Source organism: Sarcophilus harrisii, chromosome 4 (genome assembly GCF_902635505.1).
Source record: "Sarcophilus harrisii chromosome 4, mSarHar1.11, whole genome shotgun sequence".
NCBI lineage: Eukaryota > Metazoa > Chordata > Mammalia > Dasyuromorphia > Dasyuridae > Sarcophilus > Sarcophilus harrisii.
Window position 1 is genome coordinate 299,452,875 of NC_045429.1, and position 27,443 is coordinate 299,480,317.

Genomic DNA, 27,443 nt, shown 5'->3' on the forward strand with positions numbered 1-27,443 from the left:
TGAGCCACTTGTTGGGAAATGATTGAAGCAACTTGAGTGACACTGTTTTAGCAAGCCATTCCAAAGGATGCCATTCTGAATAAAGGGATCTTTCAACTCCTGAGCCAGAATTGTAAATGGCAATCATTGCAACTAACTAGAAAAATGGATGCATTTATACTACAACTATGATTTCAACAATGTGGGTACTCCTTCCGTCAATATGTAAAGTGCTTTATAAACCTTAAGATATTATAAAAATGCAAGCTATTATTAGACCAATGGTCTTTAAGAGTTGCTGTGACTGATGCATTCATTAACCTGTAGCCATGCTAGTGATGAATCTCTCCAAACGTAGCTAAACTGGTGCCCAGATCACACACCAAAAAATGAGTTCCGCACCTATCACCCACAAGAACTTTCAAGAACCAAGGGTCACTTCCACATCACAATGAGCCATCAGATGAATTCCTGGATAAAATATCAATTAAATATTGTGTTATCTCTGTTATTTTATGTTGGGATCATTTCTTTCCCTGGAGATCGGCAGCTCCTTAAAGTCAAATGTCATGTTTTTTGCTTCTTTTGTACATCTGCAATGCCTAGCATATTGCAGGCACTCTACAAACATTTGAATTAAACAAGGACTAGAAATAACATAGAACAGACTCTTATAACATCATTTCCCAGTACCTTTATTTTAATCCACAAAGATTGAAACAGATTTTTAGACCACCTAGGAAGAAATGGATTCCTGATGCTTAAAAAAAATTTCAGACTCTAGCCCTATAAAAACTTATAAGGATGCTAAAAGTAAAAATATTATATTCTTCAGAATTCCTAGATCCTCCCAAAGAGCTTACTATTGAGTCATGAGCAAAAACTTTGAGTCAGCCTTACTCTAATATCATCTAGTCTGGTTCTGTATTATTAATGCCTGTCTTGGGACTAACATGAGAAATTTCTTAGCTCAAGTCAGAAGATAAAGTATTTTATCTTCTACTACTAATTATGTCACATAGTTCAAACTGCAATAACAAGCAATTGGGAGGGAAACTCAGCTAATGGGTTGCTCACCACTCTTCCTCTGTGGGGAGTATTTTTGATCCCTAGGAGATGAGATATAAAGAGTATATGCAAAAAGTTATATGTGTGTGTGTGTGTGTGTGTGTGTGTGTGTGTGTATGTATGCATACATATGTATTTAAACCTACAATCTGAAAACAAGAGTTTCTAATCTAATAACAGTCACTGTACAATTGTCTTCAAATTCAAGGGCAAGACAGCAGCTATTGGAGAGCTTTATTGTTTTTGAGCCTACATATCATAAAGCTTGAGCTGTTCCTGCATATCTCCATCAGACATCTCTCCAAAAGTCTCCATATTGTCCTTCATGAGTTTGAAGATGGCAGCCAGCTGTTCTTTTTTAACCCTGTCAAGAAAAAAGAATAAAGAGATTCTAATTAGGATGATTGAGAAGGATAACAGAAGAATCTAATTTACACTCAAGTATTCCAGTAAAGAGCTAACAATTGCACCAGACAATAATGACCAAGAAATTAAAAGAAAAACTAATCTAAATGCCTTTTACCTACTCTAGGATTACACAAAAAGACAGACAAAAACCCATGAACATTAAGGAAAGGAATTTGGTCAGAAAAAACAGTGTGAATACATGCAAAACAAGACAATATGTATGCTCCCAGTGTAAATCAGAATCAAGTTGGGGATACCTAAAGCTTTCAATGTGTAGACATATCTGGGGGCAGAAAGAACTTTTACTCTCCTTAAGAAGCTACAGTGGCTTTCTCTTGCTTATAGGATATGTTATCTTCATTCATATTTAGTGCCTTTTACAACTTTTACTAGTCTCCCTTTCTAAGCTTAATGCACCTTCTCCTTCATGAACTTGACATTCCAACCAAATTGTCCCTAACAGCTGTTTCCTAAGCCATTCTATCTTCCACTTCTTTCACTTTTCAGAGGCTGTCCACTCAACAGCTTCTGTGCTGGAATGATTGTACAAACCTGGAATGCACTCCATCAAGCTCTTGCTCTTTCTAAATTTTTTCCTCATTAATTTTAGTTGTTCCATTTCTTTTTTACCTGTGACTATTTAAGTGCTACCTAACCTTACTTTCCCTTTGCCTTCTCCCCTGAATTTTACTTTGCATATTCTTTGTATTTATTTTTCTTTGTGTATGTAGGTTCCTTTGAAGGGAAAGGACTTTGAGAGGTTTTTTGTTTCTTTGTATTTCTAGCTTCTGTGTAATGCCTGGTACCTAACAGCCTCAAAATAAATTCTTGTTGAATGAATGAAATGTAGATTTTACTTTCAAGAAATCTGATGATAAACAAGGTTAATACATCCACTAAATGGTTTGACATCCCCTGAAGAAAAATGTAGGCAAACAAGGAAGCATTTATTTTAAGAAGCAAGTAAAAAAAATGAGACAAATAAATGAAAAAATGTTGGGATAGTTCTATGCTATAAAATGGAACAAGACACAAATGTTTATACTATACAGAATATTTTCCACCTATCATACTAGGGAATAGTTATATAGTTCAATATTTTATACTCATTTTTAAAAATAGATTTTGTAGTTGGAGATAGGATACTAAACCATAGCATTATCATCTGTGTTCAATTTAGGCATCAGAAATCCATTGTGCATGGAAAATCTTCCATTAGCATAGTATGCTCTCATAGGGTGACATCTTACAAGTAAAACTGATATGCAATAACTCATCCACTCCCATGGTTTTAATTACCATCTCTATGCTGATGATTCTCAGATCTATCTATGCTGCCCCAAACTCTCTGCTGATCTCTGATCTCACATTTTCAATTGCTTTTCAGACACCTAAAATTGGATGTCCAGTAGACATCTCAAACTCTACATATACAAAACTCAATTCATTATCTTCCTCTCTCAATCCCCTTTACTTTTCCTTCCTCACTCTCATCTCACACCCCGTGCCACCACAAACACTTTGCCTATTACTGTAGAGATGAGATTGTTATCTCATCTTCCCAGTCTCTAATGATCAAAACCTGAGTCATGGGGCACTCCTCACTATCTCTCACCTTTCAGATCTAACCTGTTTCAAAGCCTATGAATATCACCTTTGCAACATTTCTTGAGTATGTCTCCTTCTATTCTATTCAATCACCAAAGTGATTTTCCTAAACCAAAGACCTGATCATTTCACTTTCATAACAAGTCCCCTACCTTTCCAGTCTTCTTACATCTTACTCCACATTACTTCAGACCAATGACCATTCCACAAGCAAGACACTTCATTCTGCTCTGGACATTCTCTCTGGTGGTTATGTTATTATACCTGGAATGTTCTCCCTCCTCAACTTCACCTACTGACTTCCCTGGTTTATTTGTCTTATCTTTTATTGGAAGCCTTTCCCAGCCCCTCTTAATTCCACTGCCTTCCCTGTTAATTATTTTCTCCTTTCCTGTATATAGCTTACTTTGTACATATTTGTTGTTTGCATGTTGTCTCCCCCATTAGATTGTAAACTCCTTGAAAACATAGACTATTTTGCTCTTATTTTTTTTTTTTTTTTGTATTCACAATGCTTAGTATATGGGAGGAGTTTATTGATTATTGATTGATTGATTTTTTACATAGTGCTTTAAAGGTTTACAAAATGATATCCTCAGAGCAATACCATAAAGAATTGATATTACTAGTTTCATTTTCCAGAGAGGAAACTAAAGTTTAGAGAGAAGATTGCCACAGATACTATTAACAAGTTTGTTCAATAGTTAACTATCTTCCTGCAGTGTTTTATTAACTATTTTGATTGATGTTCTGGCTTAGTCAAATACAAAGTTAAGTAACTACCAGAAAAACTCAGTAGTTAACTATCTTCTTGCAGTATTTTCTAATACGAATACAAGCCTAGCCTTCCTCCCTTGCCTTACCCCCTTCTCCTTACATACCCAATGCTTATAGCAGCTAGCTACTTATTTGGGATATATACTGTACCATAACTGTTGGATCTCTCAGTTAATTCATTACTATATATGTCTATCTTTCTATAATCACTGAGATCTATATCTTCTATCCAAAAACAATATATTTTATAATCAGAGCAGTATATAGGAATAAGGGAACCCAAGTTCCAAAACCAAAGATCTCATGATCATTTGGGAAAAATAAAGGGGTAAGTAATTTGTTTGATCTGAAAAACAGGAAGACAATGAAAGACTCAGCACCTATATCCTTCCAGGCAACTGATGAAAAATAAACAAGAATATAGTTTGGTATAGCAGGATGAATACAGAGAGGCTTGGAGAGACATATATCAACTGATGCTAAGTGAAATAAGCAGAACCAGGAGATCATTATACACTTCAACAACAACACTACATGATAATTAATTCTGATGGACGTGACTCTCTTCAATAATGAGAGGATCCAAATCAGTTCCAATTGATCTGTAATGAACAGAACCAGCTACACCTAGAGAAAGTACATGGGGAAATGAGTATGGACCACAACATAACATTTCTACTCTTTCTGTTATTGTTTGCTTGCATTTTATTTTTTTCTTCTCAGGTTATTTTTACCTTCTTTCTAAATCTAATCTTTCTTGTGCAACAAGATAAGTGGGTAAATGTGTATACATATATTGTATTTAACATATACTTTAACATATTTAACATGTATGGGACTATCTGCTATCTAGGGGAGGGGGTGGAGGGAAGGAGGGGAAAAGTTGAAAGAGAAGTTTTTGCAAGAGTCAATGGTGAAAAATTACCCAAGCATATGTTTTGTATATAAAAAGCTATTTAATAAAAAAGAAATAGTTTGGTGTGAAAGAGCTTTAAGATAAGAAAAATTAATTATAAAAGCCTAGATTATCTACTTTGTATACCAAGTAAGATTTAGACTCTACTAAAGACACAACACTGTCTATTGGCCATATGCATGGTCAAGTAGGTACCTCTCATAATCATCATTTAGTTTTATATAAGGCAATTTTTTTTCATGTTGGCACTATATACTATGGTTTTCTAGTAAGCAGTTGTGCCGACAATTATCAGGAATGGATGAGCAATGTAACACTCCTGAGAAAGGAATCTTGATGGAATTCTTGGGCTTCTGTTATACAAAAAACACTATCTAATTTTTTACTTGTTAATTTTTAACACTGTTAAATTTTTTAAGTATTTGTCTAACAACTTTACAACCTAGAAATTACTATAATATGAATACTGTCAAAGAGGCAAATTTATGAAAATCTAGTAATCTAGTCAGGGCCATTTCTTCTATCTGGAAAAAATGTAATCAATCCGTGCTGTTTTTTAAGTAAAAACAAAACCAAGGGGACAACTTTAAAATAATATTTTATACAAACCATTCTCCAACTGATAAATGGTCAAAGGATATGAATAGACAATTTTCAGAGGAAGAAATTAAAACCATTTCTAGTTGTATGAAAAAATGCTTTCAATCATTTTTAATCAGAAAAATGCAAATTAAGCCAACTCTGAAGTGCCACTACACACCTCTCAGATTGGCTAAGAAGACAGGAAAAGATAATGACAAATGTTGGAGGGGATGTGGGAAAACTGGGACACTAATACATTGTTTGTGGAATTATGAATGGATCCAACTATTTTGGAAAGCAATACGGAACTATGCCCAAAGGGCTATCAAATTGTGCATTCCCTTTGATCCTGCAGTATCTCTACTGGGTTTGTATGCCAAAGATATAATAAAAAAGGGAAAAGAACCCACATGTGCAAAAATATTTGTAGCAGCCTTTTTCGTGGTGGCAAGGAATTGGAAACTGAGTGGATACCTGTCAGTTGGAGAATGGCTGAATAAGTTATGATATATGAATGTTATGGAATATTATTGTTCTATAACAATCATCAGAATGATTTTAGAAAGGCTTGGAGAGACTTGCATGAACTGATTCTAACTGAAGTAGATAGAACCAAGAGATCATTGGACACAGCAACAACAAGATTATACAATAATCAATTCTGATGGATGTGGCTCTTTTCAATAATGAGGTGAGTCAGGCCAATTCCAATGGTCTGTGCTGAAGAGAACCCTCTGTACCCACAGAGAGGACTTTGGGGACTGAGTGTGGATCACACATAGTATTTTCACTTTTTTGTTGTTGTTTGCTTGCATTTTGTTTTCTATCTCATTTTTTTTCCTTTTGATCTGAATTTTCTTGTGCAGCATGATAATTGTGGAAATATATATAGAAGAATTGCACATATTTAACATATATTGGATTACTTGCTCTCTAGAGTAAAGTGAGGAGAGGGAGAAAAAAATTTGGAACACAAGATTTTGTAAAGATTGAAAATCATCTATACATATATTTTGAAAATAAAAAGCTTTAATTAAAAAAAAAAAAGAAAAACATATCTTAAAGCTCTTTTACATCAAGCTATTTTGCTACATGTCTAAAAAGAAAAAAGGTGATAGGCCATCTAGATTTAGAAGTGTTAAACTCTCCATGAGGCATGTTGGGAGCTGCAGCTTCTTTAAAGCAGATCTGAAACCACAGGTCTTTCTACCATGTCCAGAAAGATGGCAAAGATCCAAATGGAGACCTATACCCAAGGAATTACAGTAGCACTTTTTTTTAGCTCTCCTGAGATTTCTTGTAATTATTTTTAAAAAGTTCAACAAACCTAATTAGGATGCATATTATTTTTATAGTTTGAATACTTGGCTATTTTTGAAGGCAATAGAAAAAAAAGACATCTTTGATTAAACTTCTTAGGTTATTATTTTATTAAATTTTTTAAGTTATTATAAATAAAAGCTCTATTTAGACACAATATACTTTAGTACTAAACCAGAAGATTCCCACTTAGTTCCCATCTCTTGCACTTCAAATTTTTATGATGCAGATATAAACATAGGATCATTGTGAACATATACTACAGAAAAAGTGAAAACCTGAAAAGCTATAGAGACTGAGAAAAAAAACGGTACAAGTAAAGACAGACAAAATTGGTTGAGAAAGATAGGATAGGAAAAATAGTGAGGAAATACAAATACAAATAATTATACATTTGAATGTCAATGGGATGAATTTACCCATGAAATGAAAATGACTAGCAGATTAAAATTTTGATTTCAATAATTTGATTTTTTTTTTTTAGCAAATACAATAAAAATGAGAGATACATAAAAAAATAAAATAAAGAGCTGGGGAAAAAAAAGGGTAATAATTATGACCTCAGGCAAAGGTAAAGTTAAAATAGATTTAATAAAAAGAGAAAAATAGGCAAATTATATTATGTGTCACTAATATTATCCAATATTGTTTTAGACCATTTAAAATAACCAAACAGTATTTTATACAGAGAAGATACCTGCCCAATAGACATGGGAACTCCACGAGCAAGATGTTCTCAAGAAGAAAAAAAACCTGCAAAGTCCTCCATGAGCAACCAGTTGTGAATGACTTTGCGATTCTCAGCAGTATAATCGTCCACAACTACTCTGATGGACTTATTTTTTTAAATTAATTTTATTAAAGCTTTTTATTTACAAAACGTATGTATGGATAATTTTTCAACCCTTGAAAAATTTTCTGTTCCAAATTTTTCCCTCTATCCCCCAATTCCTCCCCTAAATGGCAGATTAGTCCAATACATGTTAAATATGCTAAAATATGTTAAATCCAATATACATATACATATTTATATAGTTATCTTGCTGCACAAGAAAAATCAGATCAAGAAGGAAAAAAAAACCTGAGAAAACAAAATGCAAGCAAACATCAACAGAAAGAGTGAAAACGCTATGCTGTGGTCCACACTCAGTTCCCACAGTCCTCTCTGTGGGTATATATGGCTCTCTTCATCACTGAACAATTAAAACTCGTTTGAATCATCTCATTGTTGAAGAGAGTCATGTCCATCTGAAGGACTTATGATGAAAATTCCTATCCATCCCAAGAAGGAACTGATTGTGTCTGAATGCAGATATTCTCTTTTTCTCTCTAGCTCTCTCTTTTAACTTTTAACTCTTTTAATTTAGTTTAAAATTTAACTTTTAAATTTTTAACCAAATTTTTTCTTGAGGGCTTTTATTTTCATTATGAAAATGTTTTGCATAACTTCAACTGTTTTATTAATTGTGGGTGGGGAAAAGGGAGAAAACCTAGAACTTAAAAGTTTTAGAAACAAATGTAATTTTTTTTGTTGTTTTGAATGTAGCTGGAGGAAAATAATAAATAACTCCCCCCCCAAAAAAATTTATTTTTTTACTCACACAGCTTCTTCCTGAGTTCATGCCCTCATCAAATTTCAGAGATTATTGTAATATCCTAAATAAACTCCCTGCTTCAACTCTCTCCCAAATCCAGTCAATTCTCCACACAGCTGCCAAAGTGATAAAAGCACAGAATGACCATATTCAACCAACACCAGTTGTTCTCTATTGTCTTGAGGCTAAAATACAAACTTTACTATTTAACTTTTTTTTTCTTTTTTCTTTTTTTTTTTTTTTTGCTGAGGCAATTGGATTTAAATGACTTGCCCAGAATCACACAGCTAGAAGTTTTAAGTGTCTGAGGACATATTTGAAGTCAGGGTCTCGACTTCAGGACTGGTGCTCTATCTACTGTACCATCTAACCGCCCCTATGATTTAACTTTTAAAGCCTTCCAAAAATTGGCCCCAATCTTTCTGCAATCCAGCCAAATTGTCCTTCTCTATATTTCTTATACATGACATTTCATCTCCCACCTTTGTGCCTTTGCATTGGTTTTCCTCCACTCTTGGAATACATTCCTTTTTTTAGCTCCAGTTCCACAAAATCCCTTTCTTCCTTCAAGACCTCGCTTAACTCAAACACATTTCTTTTTCTTTCTTTCTTCCTTCCTTCTTTCCTTTCTCTCTTTTTCTCTCCCCCCTCTCTCCTTCTCCTCCTACTCCTCCTTTTTTTTTTGGGGGGGGGGAAGCAAGAGATGGTGAGCTTTAATGTCAATACTAGAGATGGCCACTCTCCAGTTAGGATCAATTACTCCTAGTTCTTGTCATGATCCAGTGCATATTCATAAAAGAGCTCTACATTACTTTTCAGGAAGTAGTCAAGCAAGGAATATAAGATGCTGAGGAAGGTCTTTTTGTGGGCTCTATGGATATATGGGTGCTAATACCACCTCATGTCTGCTGTGGATTCCAGAGTGCCCAAATGAGCATGTGCAACTTTATTTCAAATCTAGGCCCTACTTCGATCAGCTCCACTGTATAATAATCTAACTTCTGGTTCATGTGATGCCAAAAAGAAATGTAGTCATTCTGGTTGGCAAAGGTGATGATATGGTTGTGTGTCATTCTTACATGGAAAAGGAATTAGAGAATACTTTCAGACTCGCTGTGATGGGCAGCAGGAAAGAATATAAAGAATATGGTGAGGCAGGGCCTCTAAGGCTGTGTCCAGATCAGAGAATATCATGCCATACAACCACCATGTTATATAGTGTGAAATATGCAGTGGGACCAGGTGACTCACAATACCTCTCTTGGGATCTATAGCTCTAAACCAAAATACCTGTTTCATATTGTCCCTGACTCATTCACGGAATCCATCAGTAAATAGTAGCTTCAATTCAATAGCAAACATCTTGAGCTGAGAGCTGGGCTCTTGGGATATGCTATATATGATTTTAGGCTTTTATGCATCTGTCCAGAGGTACTTATCAGCCTGGCATTCCCTCAAGGACAAAGGAATCCCTGCAGAGTTCAGTAAGGATCAATGGATTCTCATCAAGGGCTATCCTGAACTCCTACTTTTTCTCTTTCAAAATATGTTGCTTTTGCTCCTGAATCTTGCAGTACAAGTATTTCGGGCAAAGAGAGATCTCAAGGCACAGAATTATTGCCACCAGCTGCAGTTCTTATCCCAGTGATCCTCTCATTTTCAACAATAAGTTTTTCCTGATTCCCCCATCTGCTAGTACCTTTCCTCCCAAAATCCTTTCATTTAAACTACTCTGCATTTATTCTCCTTAAATTTGTTCTGTTCACTTATACAGGGTCAGCTAGGTAGTACAGTGGATAAAGTGCTAATTCTGAAGTCAGTAAGACTTATCTTCCTGAATTCAAATCCATATTTGTCTCTTACTAACTTTGTAACCCTGATTTGTCTTAGTTTTTTCATTTACAAAATGAGCTAGAGAAGGAAATGGAAAACCATTTCAGTACCTTTGCCAAGAAAACTTCAAAAGGGATCAGACGTGACTGAAAATGGCAGAATAACAAATTACTCATTTCCTGATTGTAAAATGGATGAGCTCTTTTGAGTATGGGCTTTCATTTTTGTTATTTACATTCCCTGTGCCTAGCACAGTGCCTGGTACATAATAGGATCATAATAAATACTTACTGATTGACAATAGCAGCAATGACTTCTACACTACCAACAAAACTGTCACACTATATAGGATGAAAAGACAAAAACCAAATTTATTAGCCTCTACATCCCCAAGCATCCCCAATCTGTGAAGGAAAACAAGTGAGAATAATGTTGAATTGAGAAGTAAAGTCACTTTCATTACTGACACGTAGGGAAGGGAAGGAAAAGGAAAAACAGACTTTATAAACAAAAAGACAAAGATAAAGACATAGAAATGTCTTTTAAAAAATGAGGTTCATGCTGACCAGGATAGTAGTGATGGAAATATATACGTGAGTCTTACCAACTCATTTTAGATGATTGACTTAGTTGACTGATGTTCCTAATCTACTAATCTCTTTCCTTACAGAGTCATGGGAGATGAGGGTGTTGAGGGCAGACTGAAAATGGGGGAAACTATTCAACATACACAAGGGAGAACATTACAGTAAGTACCCAAGTTTTCAACCCTGCTAAGAAGGGACTGGGATGATGGTGACAAGACTTTAGGTGATTGGAAAAAAAGAATCTTTGAAAGTGCAAATGAAATGATCTTTCTGAAAGCAACCAAGGCACTCTGTCCTTTTATACAGGCTCATAGTTTATCACTGGGCCAAAGAACAGATTTCTACTAAAATCCAAATTTTTCTTGTTACCTGGCCAAAATATCTTATTTTCCAAACCTCAATCTACAACAAATTTATTATAGTAGAAAGATCATTTGAGCTCAGTCAGCTTCTTAGGCAATGTTGTTGCCATGTAAAATAGGGGGAATTGGACCAAATAATTTCTAAGGCTCCTCCTCCTTATCCTACATCATATTATCCTCTGATATTTTTAATACAACCACTCTTCTTTCTAATCTACTAGAAGAGAGGAACTGACTTTGCCTTATCCCCATTATTTTTTGTTTATATTAAAACCTTGAGAACTAATATTTGTCTCAGTCCCAAAGTACTTTTACCCCAGTACAATGTTCGTTGTCCTTTTTAGTAAGATGGAGCTGTCATCTTATAGAGATTAAAATTAAAAGCTCACAATACAAAAAGCCCATCTCCCCAGTAGGTGCAGGTATGCACACACATGATGGTATCCAGCTTGCATGTATATAATATAAGGTACACCTATAAATGATTACATTTGCCTTCCAGATTCTTTTCTTGTTTACTCTAGGAAACAACAGTCCCAGAACAGACTAACTCCTCCATCCTGAATATGAACCTGAGTTATCATCCATCCCATGGACATTCAAAGCTGTCAAGAGGAATATCTATTCTGTTTTTGCTTGTGACTTTTAATGCTCATGAAAGATAAAATGAGGTTAAATGAGATACAGTTTATTAATTGGTTATGAAGGAAGTGGGGGTAATATTGTTCACAAACAATGATCTAATCCACTAGTCTAAGAAATCAGAATCCTTACCAAAAAGTTTTGGGAGAGTATTTGTGGTGCAGAACTAAGGTACTTGCTACAGGCAAGTGAAGTCAGAGGTCAGTTCAATCCTGTAATATAAAGGGAGTAAACCTGATAAGACCAAAGAGGCAGCATAGTAAAGACCCGAGGGAATGCAAAGGGTTGTCTGCACTAGCAAAGATGACATACCATGAATTCTGGGGTAGTTGGGTGCTACTTTCCTGGATGTTTATTATTTTTGTCTGAAAGAGCTGCTGAGGGGAAGCTATAGAGCTAAAGGCTACAGAACACTGCTGATACTATGTTTATTGTTGACAATATTTTCTGATACTTGAAAGGCTGGAGGGATTAGTGAATAAAAAGAACACCCCTAACAAATAATAAAAACAATTGCCTAGTTTGCATTATTGTAACAACAATCTTCCATTCCACTTGAATTCTGGGATATCATTTCATGATGATAATGAATGTGTTTGTGGTAAGAACCTATGAGAGGCTAGAGACTCCAAGAATCTATGCAACTGATATAGATGCTCCTGACTTTACCAAAGTGTTATGCCACAGTTCTCTTTTAATGTCCTGACCCAGTTTCCCTAATTGTCCTACTAAGTTACTCTGCCTCAGGTTATAACCATTCCCTCTTAAAGGTCATATCTTACATCACTAGAATACTGGGAGCCTCTCCCATACCTCCCTCCATTATGTCATCTTTTAGGTACCTGCCTCCATTATGTCATCATTATCCCAGGTACCTCCCCCATTGTTCTTGTTATCTTATTAAAGAATTTTATATCCGACATTCATGACTGGATTCTTGGAGACAATAGTCTCATTCAGCCCTGGGACCAAACCATGGATCCATTTGGTATCAGTAAAACTCTCCCTTTCAAATAAATTATTAAATTGTCCTCTAATCTCTATCCTGCCTCACTTTCTCTGGCATTACAAAATGAACCAAGGGCAAACAGAGGGGATACTTGGATAGAATAACAGCATCTGTACATATATTGAAGATTTTAACACTCTTTAAAAATCATTTATCTATGTCACTGCCCTCTCTAGTTCTTCTTGTCTCTTCTCAAGTCCTGCAAATATTCTCCACAGCTGGCTTGGCAGGATTAAAGGAAGGTAAATGAAATACAGATGACTGAGTATTCAGTGAGTCCATGGCCAGGAGGTGGGACAATAGCTGAGATGAAAAGCTGAGCAGCAGCCTTCAGAGTGCCACAGTCCAGAACAAAAACATTACCCTTCTAGCTCAGAAAGGAGGGAGAGGGATTTGTGGGATAAGAATGCAAAGAAGTACATTCTGATAATCTAATTTGAGCTAGAAGAATACTGTGCTGAAGTGATAAATTATTTTTATCATGAGCCCCCCCATATAAGTGAGCTACTAGGATTTACCTATTCAGAAACAGTAAGCTTTGGAAGGACAGGAGATAAGAAAAGCCTCAGTTTTTTTTAATCCCTTGCAGAAGCAGAGACACTCTCAAGTACACCATGAGCTTGGCCCTGCCCCCTCAATTCAAAGATTGTCTCTTACCATAATAAAGGAACCTCTTTTTTTGGCAAAAATTTTAGGGAATTCTCAGATATGAATATTATTATAACTGAAAAGATTATCTAATAGAAAAGAAATCCTGAAATATAAGAATAGGTAAGTAAGGGAAGGGAGTGTTTCAGAGAATACATATTCCTCTTGGATCCTGAGAGAACATGGAAGACACTTGAATGTATCTCAAAACTATATGAAGAACTGACAAGGTTTTTTTAACATACACATTAGAGAGGAATACAACTTACCTTTGTTCTTCCTCCAATTCTTCTTTGGTCAGCATCTTCTTATATTGGTTCCCTCTCAGTTTCCCAGGGCTATATTTAAAGGAAAATGCCTCCTCTTCTGCAGAAAGGGAGAATGTATATGAGAAGTGACAAAGGTTTAAATTCTGGGTCCCTAAACACAAATTCTGAAGAAAGGGTCCCCCTTTTTTTTGTCATTTACAAAATAAGCAGATTTCCCCCCTCTGAGGCAATTGGAGGTAAGTGACTTGACCATAAACGATCCAAGTATGGTACCCCAACATCCATTATGAAAGTGTTATAAACTAACTTAAGATATGGGGGCAAACACAAAAGCCACCTTAGCTTTAAGCACTTAATAAATGTTTATTGACTGATTGATTAAAAACATGCAAAAGGAAAAATCAGTGAAAGCAGATGTGAAATAGATATGGAGAATAACAGAAGGAAAAATTATATGCAGTGAATGTATAGTAATGAACAGTATGAAAAAGACCTTACAGAATAGGAAAATGTGTATTGAAAAGTCAGAAAGATAACTAAGAACAAACTTGGGATAGTGATCTTTAAGCTCAAGAGTATGATAGGAAATTTCCTATCACACCTGAGGAAGGGAAGAACTGAATAGCCTGTCTGATTTGATTTTTTACTCTGAGTTTACAAATATTAACAAATATAAATATTTACCTATATAAAGAACATTTTTAAAAAGATTAGTGCATATGAAATCAAGAATCTCAATTGTAAAGCTATGTCTTCCTTTCAACTTCCTTCTGTACTTTTTCCAGCATTCTTTTGAATGATCTATTGATATTTTTTTCTTTCTTTTTCTTTGTTTAGTATCATTTTTTACTAAAATCTCATCAACACCAGAATTAGTGTCTTTCCTTTAACACTTTTTGTTGTCATCTTTAACTATATAGTAGGTATAAGAACTTCAGTTATTTTAATCTGAATTTCTTATTAGAGATTTGGAGCATTATATAGAGCAATCATATAAATGGTTGTTGTCAGCTTACTATTATTTTTTTTTTAATTGCAAGTTTATTTCTTTAACTATTAATTTACTGGAAATAACTCCATACTTAAAACAGTCCATATCAGTTTGAATCAGGTGGTATCCATTTTCCATGAGTGTATAAAATACATAACTCCACTGTTCACATTCCAGTCTTGATTTTGCTTTTCTGAGGCTACTACAGAAGCTAAATCTTTGTTCTGGAAACCAACTGTTATGGAAGTCTTCATCTCTCTGTCACTCCAAAAAAAGTCAGGCAAAGGTTTTCTCTCAGACTGCAGCTTTTCAAGTGTACCATTTATAAGATGACAAAGAAATCTAAAGGAAGTAGAAATCTCTAAAGTCCCTCTGGAGTAGGGCCCAGTGGAGAGAAGGAGAGTGGAAAGGAAGAAGAAATAAAAAGGAACCAATTCCAGAAATACATTTGAAGTATATGAGTTTTTTCTTATCCTTGACAAAACAAAACAAACAAACAAACAAAAAAACCTGACAATAAAAAACTGATCTGCTTCCTCAAAAGTTGTTTCTGAAGTTAGGAATTTTCCTGCATTATACTCTAAATTGCTAGAATCTTCAAGTTGAGAAAAAGTCTGTTATTTTGTATCATTTTGTACTCTGCAGAAACATTTTTTAACTTATTTTCTCTCTTCACTATGATATCTCATTTTAGGATTGAGGGTCTCTTCATAACTAATTCTATTCTAGGAAGATATTTAAAGAACAAAAGAGGTAGAAAAAACAAGAATTTTTTTAAAAAGACTTTTATTGATGTCTTTTGTTTTCTATATGCTAGTCATTTCTCAATACTGGGCATGCACCCTACATTGTAACAAAGAATCACTTTTGCAACAAAGGAAAAGACAATCCAGCAAAACCACCAACAAAGCAGTATATCTAATATCATATGCAACATTTAATACTTATTCTCTCCTGTATTCAGGATTCAAGAAATTCTATAAACTGAAGGATATAGATTAGTTGAAAATATATGAAATAATTTTAAATTCAGAATTAATGATCTATGATTAAATCTATAGATAAATTCATATCTATCTATAAGTCAGTCAATATTTATTAAGTACCTCCATGTTCCAGAGACATAGTGCTAAGTGCTAGAGATACAAAAAGAGATAAAAGGGAGTGCCTGTCCTCACAATCTAATGAGGGAGAGATAACATGTAAACTAACATATATAAGGTGAGCTATATGTAGGATAATAGGAAGGCATTAGAATTAAGAGAGGTTTTAGGAAGGTTTCTAATAAACGATGGAATTTTAGTTGAAATTTTAAAGAAAACCAGGCAAGTGGAGAATGAAAAATTCCTGGAACAAAGAGATGGAGATTGGCTTCTTTGTACATTATATGTGGTTCAGAAATGGTGAGGGGTCACCATTTAATAAAAAAAAGCTGGAGAGATCTCTAGAAGCAAAGCAAAGTTTATTATACATTCTCACGAGAAGGGCATCCCACCTATCGAGCAGGCAATGGAAGGGAGGAAGCACTGTAGGGAGGGCAGAGTCAACACTTTTAATTCCTAACACAAATACCCCCTCTGACCACTGACCCTCATCCTTATTGGCTGATGATCTTACATTCTAAACTCGGGAACTACCCAAGAAATTGAACTTGACCAATAAGTACAGAGTTGCCCATATTTGACCAAAACAGGGAGACACTGATGTCATGGGAGGATAGCAGAAGGGGACTTAGGTATGCCCTTGACTCAATGCTTAAAGTCCTTCAGCACTGTAGATGAAGTCTTACTCAATTTTCACAACTGTATTGAAAGATCTCACCTCATGTTGTTCATTACCGTCAAAGCCACAAAACAAAACAAAAAAACCCCTACAGAATCAAACAATATTAGGAACACATTTCTCCAGCTCATCCAGTTATTCAAATAAGAAGGAAACTAATTGACTTTATGAGTGCAGTGGAAGAGATTTGCTGAGATTAATAGTGATTACATTTCATGTCTATATTGCCTAATGGAATTATGAATCTACAGCTCAAATGGCCTTGGAGTTCATTTAGTTTGACCTTCTAATTTTACAAATGAGGAAACTGAGACTGAAAGAAGTCCAATCATTTTCCTAAGATTGTGTAATTAATAATGATCCCCTTTAGATTCAAACCTAGTCCTCTGACTTCAAATCTTTCCAGGGTATATTATGTTGACTGTAATTCACTGTTTTTGAGTTCAATATCATAAATCCTTGCAAAAGGCTTTAATGTAATCAAGCACAGTATAATAAGTGACATATGAATATAGTCAAGCCTGCAAAGTCACATTTCAGTGACAACAGGGATTCACAGACCATCGAAGGAACTTTCTTTTCTAATTTCATCTAAAATCTGGGAAGATATGTGGATAAGTCATGTAAATGACATAAAGCAATTACCTAGCTGAATACAAAAGAAGAGCTGTGGAGCCCCATTGATATTCTTTTCTGGGATCATAAACTCAAACCTTGTGGAGGAAGACTCATGAAAATAAAATGTTTAGTTGAGACAGCTTAGATAAAAGCTCAGCAAATGAAGTATTCATTAAGAAATATATTTGAAGACAATCTGGGCTTTAAGGGGGTAGACTTGTAAATTTTAACAACTAGTTATCTAGAAAAGAAATTCTCACAATACATTTTTAAGTTTAATCTGAATTATCAACATTTTCTTAAATCTTTATGATCAACAAAATCAAGCCCTGATTTGTAGAATCTGCTGATTTCTGAGTGTTGTGCCACAGTTTCTTTTTATTGTTCTGCCTCATTTCCCCTAGTTTCAACTTCCCTTTCCTGTTCATTAGGACTGAGATAATTAGGACTGTGGAAATCTGGCCACTCTGGCATTTCAAAAGTCATAAAACTCCAGATGTCCTCTCTCAGATACCTTCGGCATCCTCTACCTTTATCTCTCCAGACTTCCTGTCTCTAGCTGACTACCTCCTTCACTCCCAATTTATCAGAATTTATGGTCTTACTCCCAACCTGTTAGAACTGGATTGATGATCCCTTCCTGCAAATTCCCACTCACCAGTGTTCAGATTCCACCTCTTGCCTTTGTCTCCTCTGATCGCTAGAGCCCTATAAAAATTACTAGAATCTTACATTCAATGTTGAATTCTTTAAATGAAAGTCTAATTCAGCCCCTGGGGGCAAAATGGATTCTGCTCTGCCCCCAGACAATCTCTCCCTCAGTTTCTCTGGCATTACATGAGTGGTAATTATTCACAATGGAATTTTAACAATTGACTCTGGAGAACCAGTTCCCAACTATGTATATTCCAACCAGTCTAGAGGGACTAATTCAAGGGGAATGACCTACAGAGATTTTTTCCTTATCATCTTTCTGGTGATCCCTATCAAATACTTGCTTTATTTCCTTTTTCATTCATTCAAGGCACTGAACAATATCCTGATGTTTTCCTCCCAGCAACCTTTATTTATAGAGAAGTAACAGATTCTACAGAACAGAGCTTCTGAATGTTCCCTAAGCTCACAGACCCAGGAGAGAAAATTAACAACTCTTTTCCTTATTTCCTCTCATAACTACTCAACCTGTGTAACTCCTAAGTCTTTTTCAATGATTTGTATTTATAGAAAGTGACAGCCTTGTCTTAGACCCCAGGGATTGAAAGATATTGCATCCCTGAAGCCTTCTATTTTCATTGTTGCTGCCAGTTGCAAATTTAAAGTTACAACATTACTTCCATGGTTGTGAATTAAGGAAAGAGGACTGAATTCATAGCTCTAATCAACAACCAGCTTAGTATAGTCAAATTGCCTTTTACTAATGTTAGATCTGAGTTTTATGGTTTTCTTCTGCCTCTTCCTTGATTTCTCTCCTAAGAGTCCTACAGGCTAAAAAGAAGACTGATAAACTATTCAGAAATAAGGAATTTCCTTCCCTGAGACCTTAAGTTCTAAAACAATCATGAGAAGTAGTTTTGAAAAGATTGTCAAAGAAATGTTCACAAAGAAGAAATCTCAGTCACAAAACATGGGAAAATCAGTCAGCAAACAAGCATTAACCATCTGTTATGTGCCAGGCAGGGTATCTGGGAAATCCAAATTAGAAAGTGAAAGTCCCTGCTTTGAAGGGGCTACAATGTGGAAGAAGGATAGGGAAATAGCTTGTATATATAGATATAAAGAAAAAATACAAGATATTTTAGAAATAAGACACTGTTGTTTGTCCTTCTATCTGGAAGAGACTAACGACATCACATGAGCAATATCTTGGCTTGCCAGTGAATTGGACTTAAGCTAGGCACCATGAACTGAGGGGATTAGGAAAGGCTTCATGTAGAAGGCTAATTCTAAAATGAAGAGGATTCAAATAGTGCAAAGGCATGGAGATGTTAGATGAAACAATAACAAGGCCAGTTTGGATGGACTTAAAAGAGGGAATAATATGTAATAAGGATGGAAAGATAAACTGGGGACAGGTTGTGAAGGGCTTTAAAAGTCACACAGAAAATTTTATATATTTGATCCCCAAAGTAATAACTATTGAGTAGGATAATGACTAAAATCAGATCAGCAGCTATGTAAACAGACTGTAGGACTAAGCAAAAAAGGTGGAGTTAGGAAAGCTGATCTTTAACTTTCTAGAGACTCCATCCTGGGGTAAATACTCATATAATAGATTGATAAAAATGAAGATTAAAAAAAAGATAAGGGAGGTGGATACTATTGCATGACAAGGAAAAAACAGGAGGATGTACAACATGCTGGTTAAGCAAATACTTTGTTTCAGTATTCTGAAGCTTATAGTAGGACTATATTTCTTGGCTCTTCTCTACAATTCCCATCATTGTCCCAGTTCTTCTCACTTAAAGCAGTAATACTTCAAATGTCAGCAGCTGTCAGACCTTCTTTCTGTACAATAGTAAATAAATATTTCTGATCTGAATTTTGCAGTGTCTAAAGAATATACTCTCTTTGAGAGAAAAGTTTTATAAATTGTCTTTGTATTGTCAGTACCAAAGGTCTGGCACATAGTAGGTGTTTAATAAGTGCTTGAGAATTGCTTCTATTTCAGTGAGTTTCCAGAGGCAAGGAATAGAAGAGCAGAGTTGTATGACTTGGTAACTTTTTTTTTCTCTTTTAGGTTATAATTGTAGTTAACTTCTTTACGAAGTGCAAAGAGCATTAGGTTTGGAATCATTGGGAATTGTTCTTTTTTCTGAATCTTCATGACCCCGTTTGGGGTTTTCTTGGCAAAGTTACTGAAGTGGTTTGCCATTTCCTTCTCCAGTTCATTTTACACATGAGGAGCTAAGGCAAACCGGGTTAAATGATTTGTCCAGGGTCAAATAGCTAGTAGTGTCTGAGGCTAGATTTAAACTCATAAAGATGATTTCAACTCTGTTGCTGTGTGTGTGTGTGTGTGTGTGAGAGAGAGAGAGAGAGAGAGAGGAAGAGAGAGAAAGAGAGGGAGAGAGATATCTTAGACAAATCATATAACTTCTTGATTCCTGAACTTCCTTATCTATTAAGGGAGAGTGGTCAAGATGAACTCTAAGATTCCTTCTAGTTCTAAATCCAGTTTATCATAGGAAGTCATTCCATTTTCTACAACTTACCATCTTCGTCTTCTAGTTTAGATAGTAGTGACATCTTCTTACTTTCAGAGTTTGGCTCTTCATTCTGAAAGGCAAGTGGAAGAATTCAGAGCAAAAAACTTTATATTTAGGCTAACTAAGGTTACTGAAGAGACAGGGTAAAATCGTGGATAGTAAGTTAGACTCAGAGTCAGGAAAAGCTAATTTCAGATTTTGCCTCTTATATATATACTGATGGAGTTACCATGGGTAAATAAATTATTGTACCTCTGAGGTTTTGAACCTCAGTTTTCTTTCTGTAAAATGGTTATGGTAATACTTAGATTACCTACTTCATGGGTTTGTTATGTGTCAAATGACATATGTATATAAAATAATTCAAAAGTTTTACATCAATTTACAAATCAAGGATTCCCCAGACTGATTCAGTTTTGATACTAAACATTTCAGCACCCCCTCAGCAATCTTTTCACTTTGATTGCAGAGACTGGAAAAATAAATGCCTCCCAAAGCCTTCCTTTATAGAAGGCACAGAGCTTTGTAGGTTATTCTTCATTTTTCATCAGCAGCTCTACTTGGTTTCCAAAAACATTATGCCCCTGAATGTTGCTGTTTTTCAACTTTCTTTTATTCAGTTCCACCCACTACTATGACCCCTCTCCATTCCATATCAGACTAAATATCTTAAGGGCAGGGATTGTCTTTTTCTTATTTGTATACTCAGTGTTTAACATAATGTCTAGTACAAAGTAGAGACTTAACAAATGTTTGTTGACTATTGACAAATGCTAGTTTTTATTGTGATTGTTATTGTTAAGCTCATTACTATTATTAAACATATTATTGTAATTATTATTAAATAAATTATTTTAATCTTTTTTCAATGGGAGTTCAGATACAAATGGTCTTGGGACAAAAACTCTGCAGTTAATATATTTTATATATTATATATATATATTATTATATATATATATTATATATATATATTATATATATATAGTTAACATTTTATTGCAAAGGTGAACAAAATAACTGCTTTCTGTTGCTGAATAAAAGTTACAATCTGATTTCTGTAAGATTGCTGAAAGCACCAGAACATCAGGGAATGACCATCACTTCATTTTATTTACATGTGATTTTTCTCTACTTTGCTAAATCTCTATATTGTGAATTTTTTTGTTCTAATTAACTTGGAGATTATAAGTATATGGCATTGGCACAGCTTTTTAAAATATTGAGCTTGAATTGTTATAATGAATGCTATCTTTGGGTGATTCAATCTGTGAAAATGGGATAGAAATTTATCGGTTGAGTTAACCAGGATATATTCAGTTCTGCATTTGTAGTGTGGATTCTGTTTTTTGTCAGTCCATGAAAGACAGCGAGTTTTTGGTGTATAATTCTAATTCCTAATTTTCAGCTATAGTCTTGGTAGGCATGTTTTTATGTGTTTCAGTTTCTCCTATTTTTTTGTACAGTCTACACTGATCATTAAATTTGGACCTATTAAAAATAACCATTTTAAATTTCTGTGGCAATGACACAGTTCTGAATTGCCATCATAAATTCATATTTTCAACAAACCAATCTTCATGACTCAACTATTTGCTTAATATTTCTATGCTGAAACATTATAAGCTAGATTCCTGTGGATGTTGCCCATTCTTGTACCTTAACTATTTTATAGATTTCACCTGAAGGTAGACTATTTAAATCCCACTTTCATTTGCATTATTATTAGAATTTTTAAATAGGTAGCCAAGCCAAACCTTTGTTTGGTTGATGCCACTGAGGACAGGTTCTAGGCTGCTTCTCCCAGACTAAATCCATTGAGGCATGAAAGTAATGTCTAGGAAAATGAGGGAATCAGATGTATTTCTTTTTTTTCTTTTTTGGCTGAGGCAATTGGAGTTAAGTTATTTGCCCAGGGTCACACAGCTAGGAAGTGTTAAGTGTCTGAGGTCACATTTGAACTCAGGTCCGCCTGACTTCAGGGTTGGTGCTGGTGCTCTATCCACTGCGCCATCTAGCTGCCCCAAATCAGATGTATTTCAATATTATTACAAAGAATCCTGCTGCTTCAAATGAAAGCATTCCAAATCTCTTATTGATCCTAGGATCAATTAACTGTCACCTTTTTATGTGTCTCTGTTCTTAAAATAGGCCATTGCCATCTGTGCTCCCTACTATCTGGAACTGTTTTGAGGATAAAATAAAGCAATATGCATTAACTAATTAGTATACTGTAATAATTTATTTCTAAGATAGTTATTGTTTGTGGGCCTGATAATAGATTGTGAACTCCTTAAAGAAAGAATTATTATCTTGTTTGATCCTAGCATCACTAGCACATAAAAATATTTGCTGCAATAATTGTGGAAATGTGTATAGAAAAATTACACATATTTAACAGGTAAGGAAAAATTTGGAACATAAGGTTTTGCAAGGGTGAATGTTGAAAATTATCCATGCATATAGTTTGAACATAAAAAGCTTTAATAAAAAAAAATCAATAAAAATATTTGCTGGGAGGTAGCTAGAGGGTGCAGTGGATAGAGCATCAACCTTGAAGTCAGGAGGACCTGAGTTCAAATGCAGGCTCAGAAACTTAACACTAACTAACTCTATGATCTTGGGCAAGTCACTTAACACTAATTGACGAAACAAACAAACAAAAATACTCGTGAGTTGAGTGATTAATTATATCAACCCACCTGATTGCTCCTTTGTTTCCTTTGTAGATGTATTGTCTCTTTCATATCCTTTAACTGAGTGTAGTGCAAGTTTCTATGCTAGACTACATTCTCTAGTTTTCACATGGTGATCTCATCCTTTCCCATAGGCCTAATTTTCATATTTATACAGATGACTCATAGAGCTACATAAATCTAGTTCTTAAGTTTCTCTTCTGAGATGCAAACTTACATCACCAACTGCCTCTTGGATATTTCAAACTAGAGTCCTAGAGTCATCTCAAATTCAATTGCCAAAAACAGAACTAATGTTTTCTTCTAACCTTCTACCAAACTTCCCTATATCTTTTTATTTGATTTCTTCCCTATACCTCCACTGATATTATCTTCAATTTCTCATTCTCAATATTATCATTGCTAACTCCACAATATTTCTTACCTTTCTGCATTCACTTGCCCACCCCCTTATTTCAGGCTCTCATGCTCTTACGTAAGCTATTTACAATGACTTTGTAACTTTTCTTCCTGCCTCATTTCTTCCATATTCATTCTGATCTAGCTTGTCCAAATGATTTTCCAAAAGTACAGATCTGACCCTGTCATTCTGCTGTTGAACTAGTGTTTAGTGCCTCCGGGACAAAATATATACCTCTCTGGCTTTTAATGCCCTTCACAATCTGACTCAACTTTATTTTCAGACTATTATACATTACTTTTCTACTCACATTTTATAATAGACCCAGACGTCTTCTCTTTTCCTCAAACACATACTTGTCTGTAACCCCCTTCATGTCTGCAATGTGGCCTCATCTCCTGTCTACTTCAAAGAATCCCTGTAACTCAAACACCTTCTATAGTGTACACAGGAGTTCTTAAGTTCACAGTCTGTGAACTTGTTTTTAAAAATATTCTGATAAATATTTCCATTTAAATAAATTTCTTTTGTGATCCTCTCTATGTATTTTGGCTTATACATTTGAAAACTTTATCTTGGAAAGAGTCTCATAGGCTTTATCAGAGTGCAAAAGGATGACTCAGAAAAGGTTAGGAACCCCTGTAATGCACATAGAGTTTTCCTGATTATGCTTCCTCTCATCCCTGAATTTATTTTGTATCTACTTTAGAGAGAGAGAGAGAAAGAGAGAGAGGGAGGTAAGAAAGGAGGGAGAGGGGGGAACTTTATATATATATAGATATATATTTTATTTATTTATTTATTTAATAGCCTTTTATTTACAGGTTATATGCATGGGTAACTTTACAGCATTAACAATTGCCAAACCTCTTGTTCCAAATTTTCACCTCTTACCCCCCCCACCCCCTCCCCCAGATGGCAGGATGACCAGTAGATGTTAAATATATTAAAATATAAATTAGATACACAATAAGTATACATGACCAAAACGTTATTTTGCTGTACAAAAAGAATCAGACTCTGAAATATTGTACAATTAGCTTGTGAAGGAAATCAAAAATGCAGGTGTGCATAAATATAGGGATTGGGAATTCAATGTAATGGTTTTTAGTCATCTCCCAGAGTTCTTTTTCTGGGCATAGCTAGTTCAGTTCATTACTGCTCCATTAGAAATGATTTGGTTGATCTCGTTGCTGAGGATGGCCTGGTCCATCAGAACTGGTCATCATATAGTATTGTTGTTGAAGTATATAATGATCTCCTGGTCCTGCTCATTTCACTCAGCATCAGTTCGTGTAAGTCTCTCCAGGCCTTTCTGAAATCATCCTGTTGGTCATTTCTTACAGAACAGTAATATTCCATAATTTTCATATACCACAATTTATTCAGCCATTCTCCAACTGATGGACATCCATTCAGTTTCCAGTTTCTAGCCACTACAAAAAGGGCTGCCACAAACATTCGTGCACATACAGGTCCCTTTCCCTTCTTTATAATCTCTTTGGGATATAATCCCAGTAGTAACACTGCTTGATCAAAGGGTATGCACAGTTTGATAACTTTTTGAGCATAGTTCCAAACTACTCTCCAAAATGGTTGGATTCGTTCACAACTCCACCAACAATGCATCAATGTCCCAGTTTTCCCACATCCCCTCCAACAATCATCATTATTTTTTCCTGTCATCTTAGCCAATCTGACAGGTGTGTAGTGGTATCTTAGAGTTGTCTTAATTTGCATTTCTCTGATTAATAATGACTTGGAGCATCTTTTCATATGACTAGAAATAGTTTCAATTTCTTCATCTGAGAATTGTCTGTTCATATCCTTTGAATTGGAGAACGGCTTGATTTTTTATAAATTAGAGTTAATTCTCTATATATTTTGGAAATGAGGCCTTTATCAGAACCTTTGACTGTAAAAAATATTTTCCCAGTTTATTGCTTCCCTTCTAATCTTGTCTGCATTAGTTTTGTTTGTACAAAAACTTTTCAGTTTGGTATAATCGAAATTTTCTATTTTGTGATCAGTAATGATCTCTAGTTCTTCTTTGGTCATAAAGTCCTTCCCCTTCCACAGGTCTGAGAGGTAAACTATCCTGTGTTCCTCTAATTTATTAATAATTTCATTCTTTATGCCTAGGTCGTGAACCCATTTTGATCTTATCTTGGTGTACGGTGTTAAGTGTGGATCAATGCCTAGTTTCTGCCATATTAGTTTCCAATTTTCCCAGCAATTTTTATCAAACAGTAGAACTTTATATATATATTAAAATTTATTATGTTTCTCCATTCTGGTTCCCAATTATCAGTTATGTAGGCACCTTAAAAGCAGATAATGGAATTTTGTAGTTTTTTTTTTTTTTTAAATTTTTCTAGCCTCAATGCCTAGCACAGTATCTGGCACATAGTGCCAAAACAAAACAAAACAAAACAAAACCTTGTTAAATACTTCTTAATTGATAGATAGTATTACTTTTTGTATTTATTTTTATTAGAATGGTGATCCATATAGGCCTTCTAGGACTAAAAACAATATCTGAATCTCAATTTTGAATTCAAGACATCTTATGGCCTTTGTAATTCAAAGTCCAACCGGTCTGTTGCTCACACTTCTAAAATAATTTGAAGACAAAGGATAGAGTAATAATGGTCATATTTTGTTGGTGAGGGGCAGTTCCCAGAAAATCAGGTTCTAATTAATACAGTTCTAGTTATACCTTTGTAGATATGTAGTAATTCATTTGAGGCATGGCTACGTACATGATCAGTATTACTTAAGCTACTCCTAGAAGAAGAATGTAAATGACAAGTTTGACAATGTAAAAGAAAAACACTGGGGTGTGAGCTTTATAAACTACTGAAATTAAGTAATGCAAAAGGCTTAGCTAAAACTTACTAAGCCTTTATATTTAAAAATTAATGTGCAAATGCTCATGTATATTCTATGATATCAGAAGACATTAATATTTTATTACATGACTAGACAAAATTGAGATTGTGACTTAAAATAGTTTCATAAAACTACTCTTGTTTGAATCTTTGTGATCTGCAGTAACTTTATCTTATCCTAGAAGTCTTTGAAGCTATATAAGACTGACTTTTATGATGTAACATCCCAAGTTTATTTCTGATTTTTTCATTGATAAACACTCTTCTTAAGTTATAACTTTAATGCAAATTCAATAGTATTAAGTAATTCCTAGAACTTTTTTGAATTTTCTGGAAGAGTTTCCAAAAACTGTTTTTCTTTTTTGATGCTATTTTACACAACAAAAGCAAAAAAGAACAAGTTAAGAACATAATTCATATTGATGAAGTTTTAGATTAGGAGAATAGTTCAGAATGTGAAAAACTCACAAAGACATTCTCATAGCCAAAAGGAGTCCTTTATTTCATGAAAGGCATTTGAATCTAACCAGAGGGGCTTTAGAAGGCTGAGAATGAAAAGTCATTACTTAAAACTCAGAGGTAGGGAGAGAGAAGAAATAAGGGCGGGGTCTAGAGAATTAGGGAGGAATCTGTGAGGTTCTAGGAGAGAGGAAACAGCAATTATGTCTATGTCAGCAAGTATAACATGGGAATCCAGGAATAAGGATATAATAATGCATGGTAAGGGGAGTGCTTTCATTAACAAAGAATACTATTGGACAAAGGTAGGGTGCATGAAGGAAAGTCACTCAACCACAGGGTCCTTGCTGATTGGTGGGAAGTTTGATAATGGGGGCTAACAATAACTCTCTTTCTTGACCAGGTGCAAAATAATCAGCCTAAAGTTTTGGATGACAACTCAGACATCCAGGAAGGATAATTTAGTGGAATAAAAATATCAGACTCAATGCCCTTTCTTTCATACACATTCCGAGGTTACCACATTACTCCAAATAGCTATGTTGCTAAGGTGAATATATCATTTTCAGTATTGGGGTTTCTGCTGCTACTGAAATTTCTTCATCATTCCCCTCAGGAATCATTGGATTCTCTGAGACATAGGACTTGAAAACCCTCAGGAATCATTGGATTCTCTGAGCCATAGGACTCGAAAAGAGCTGTACCACAGTACTGCTTTTGAGAATAATTCCCTGAATATAAAAATAATGGTTAGGGTTTTTTTGCGTTCTTATTTTGTATGAAAATCTAGAATGTTTAAA

The 27,443-nt window shown here is 34.8% G+C and overlaps 1 protein-coding gene across 2 annotated transcripts in view; it reads right to left on the minus strand.

Moving 5' to 3' along the window:
• Positions 1–650: 650 nt before the first annotated feature.
• MXRA7 (matrix remodeling associated 7) overlaps positions 651–27,443 on the minus strand; it is a 35,462-nt gene continuing 8,669 nt past the window's right edge. The window contains exons 2-5 of one of the 2 annotated variants that reach the window (XM_031965549.1): positions 20,207–20,270; positions 13,604–13,700; positions 11,810–11,889; positions 1,327–1,411 (exon numbers count right to left, since the gene is read on the minus strand). In XM_031965549.1, the coding sequence (XP_031821409.1) occupies positions 11,856–11,889; positions 13,604–13,700; positions 20,207–20,270 (195 nt within the window). In that variant the 3' untranslated portion in view covers positions 1,327–1,411; positions 11,810–11,855. Of the gene's footprint in view, positions 1,412–11,809; positions 11,890–13,603; positions 13,701–20,206; positions 20,271–27,443 lie in introns of both variants that reach the window. The other variant, XM_031965548.1, reaches the window with a different exon arrangement.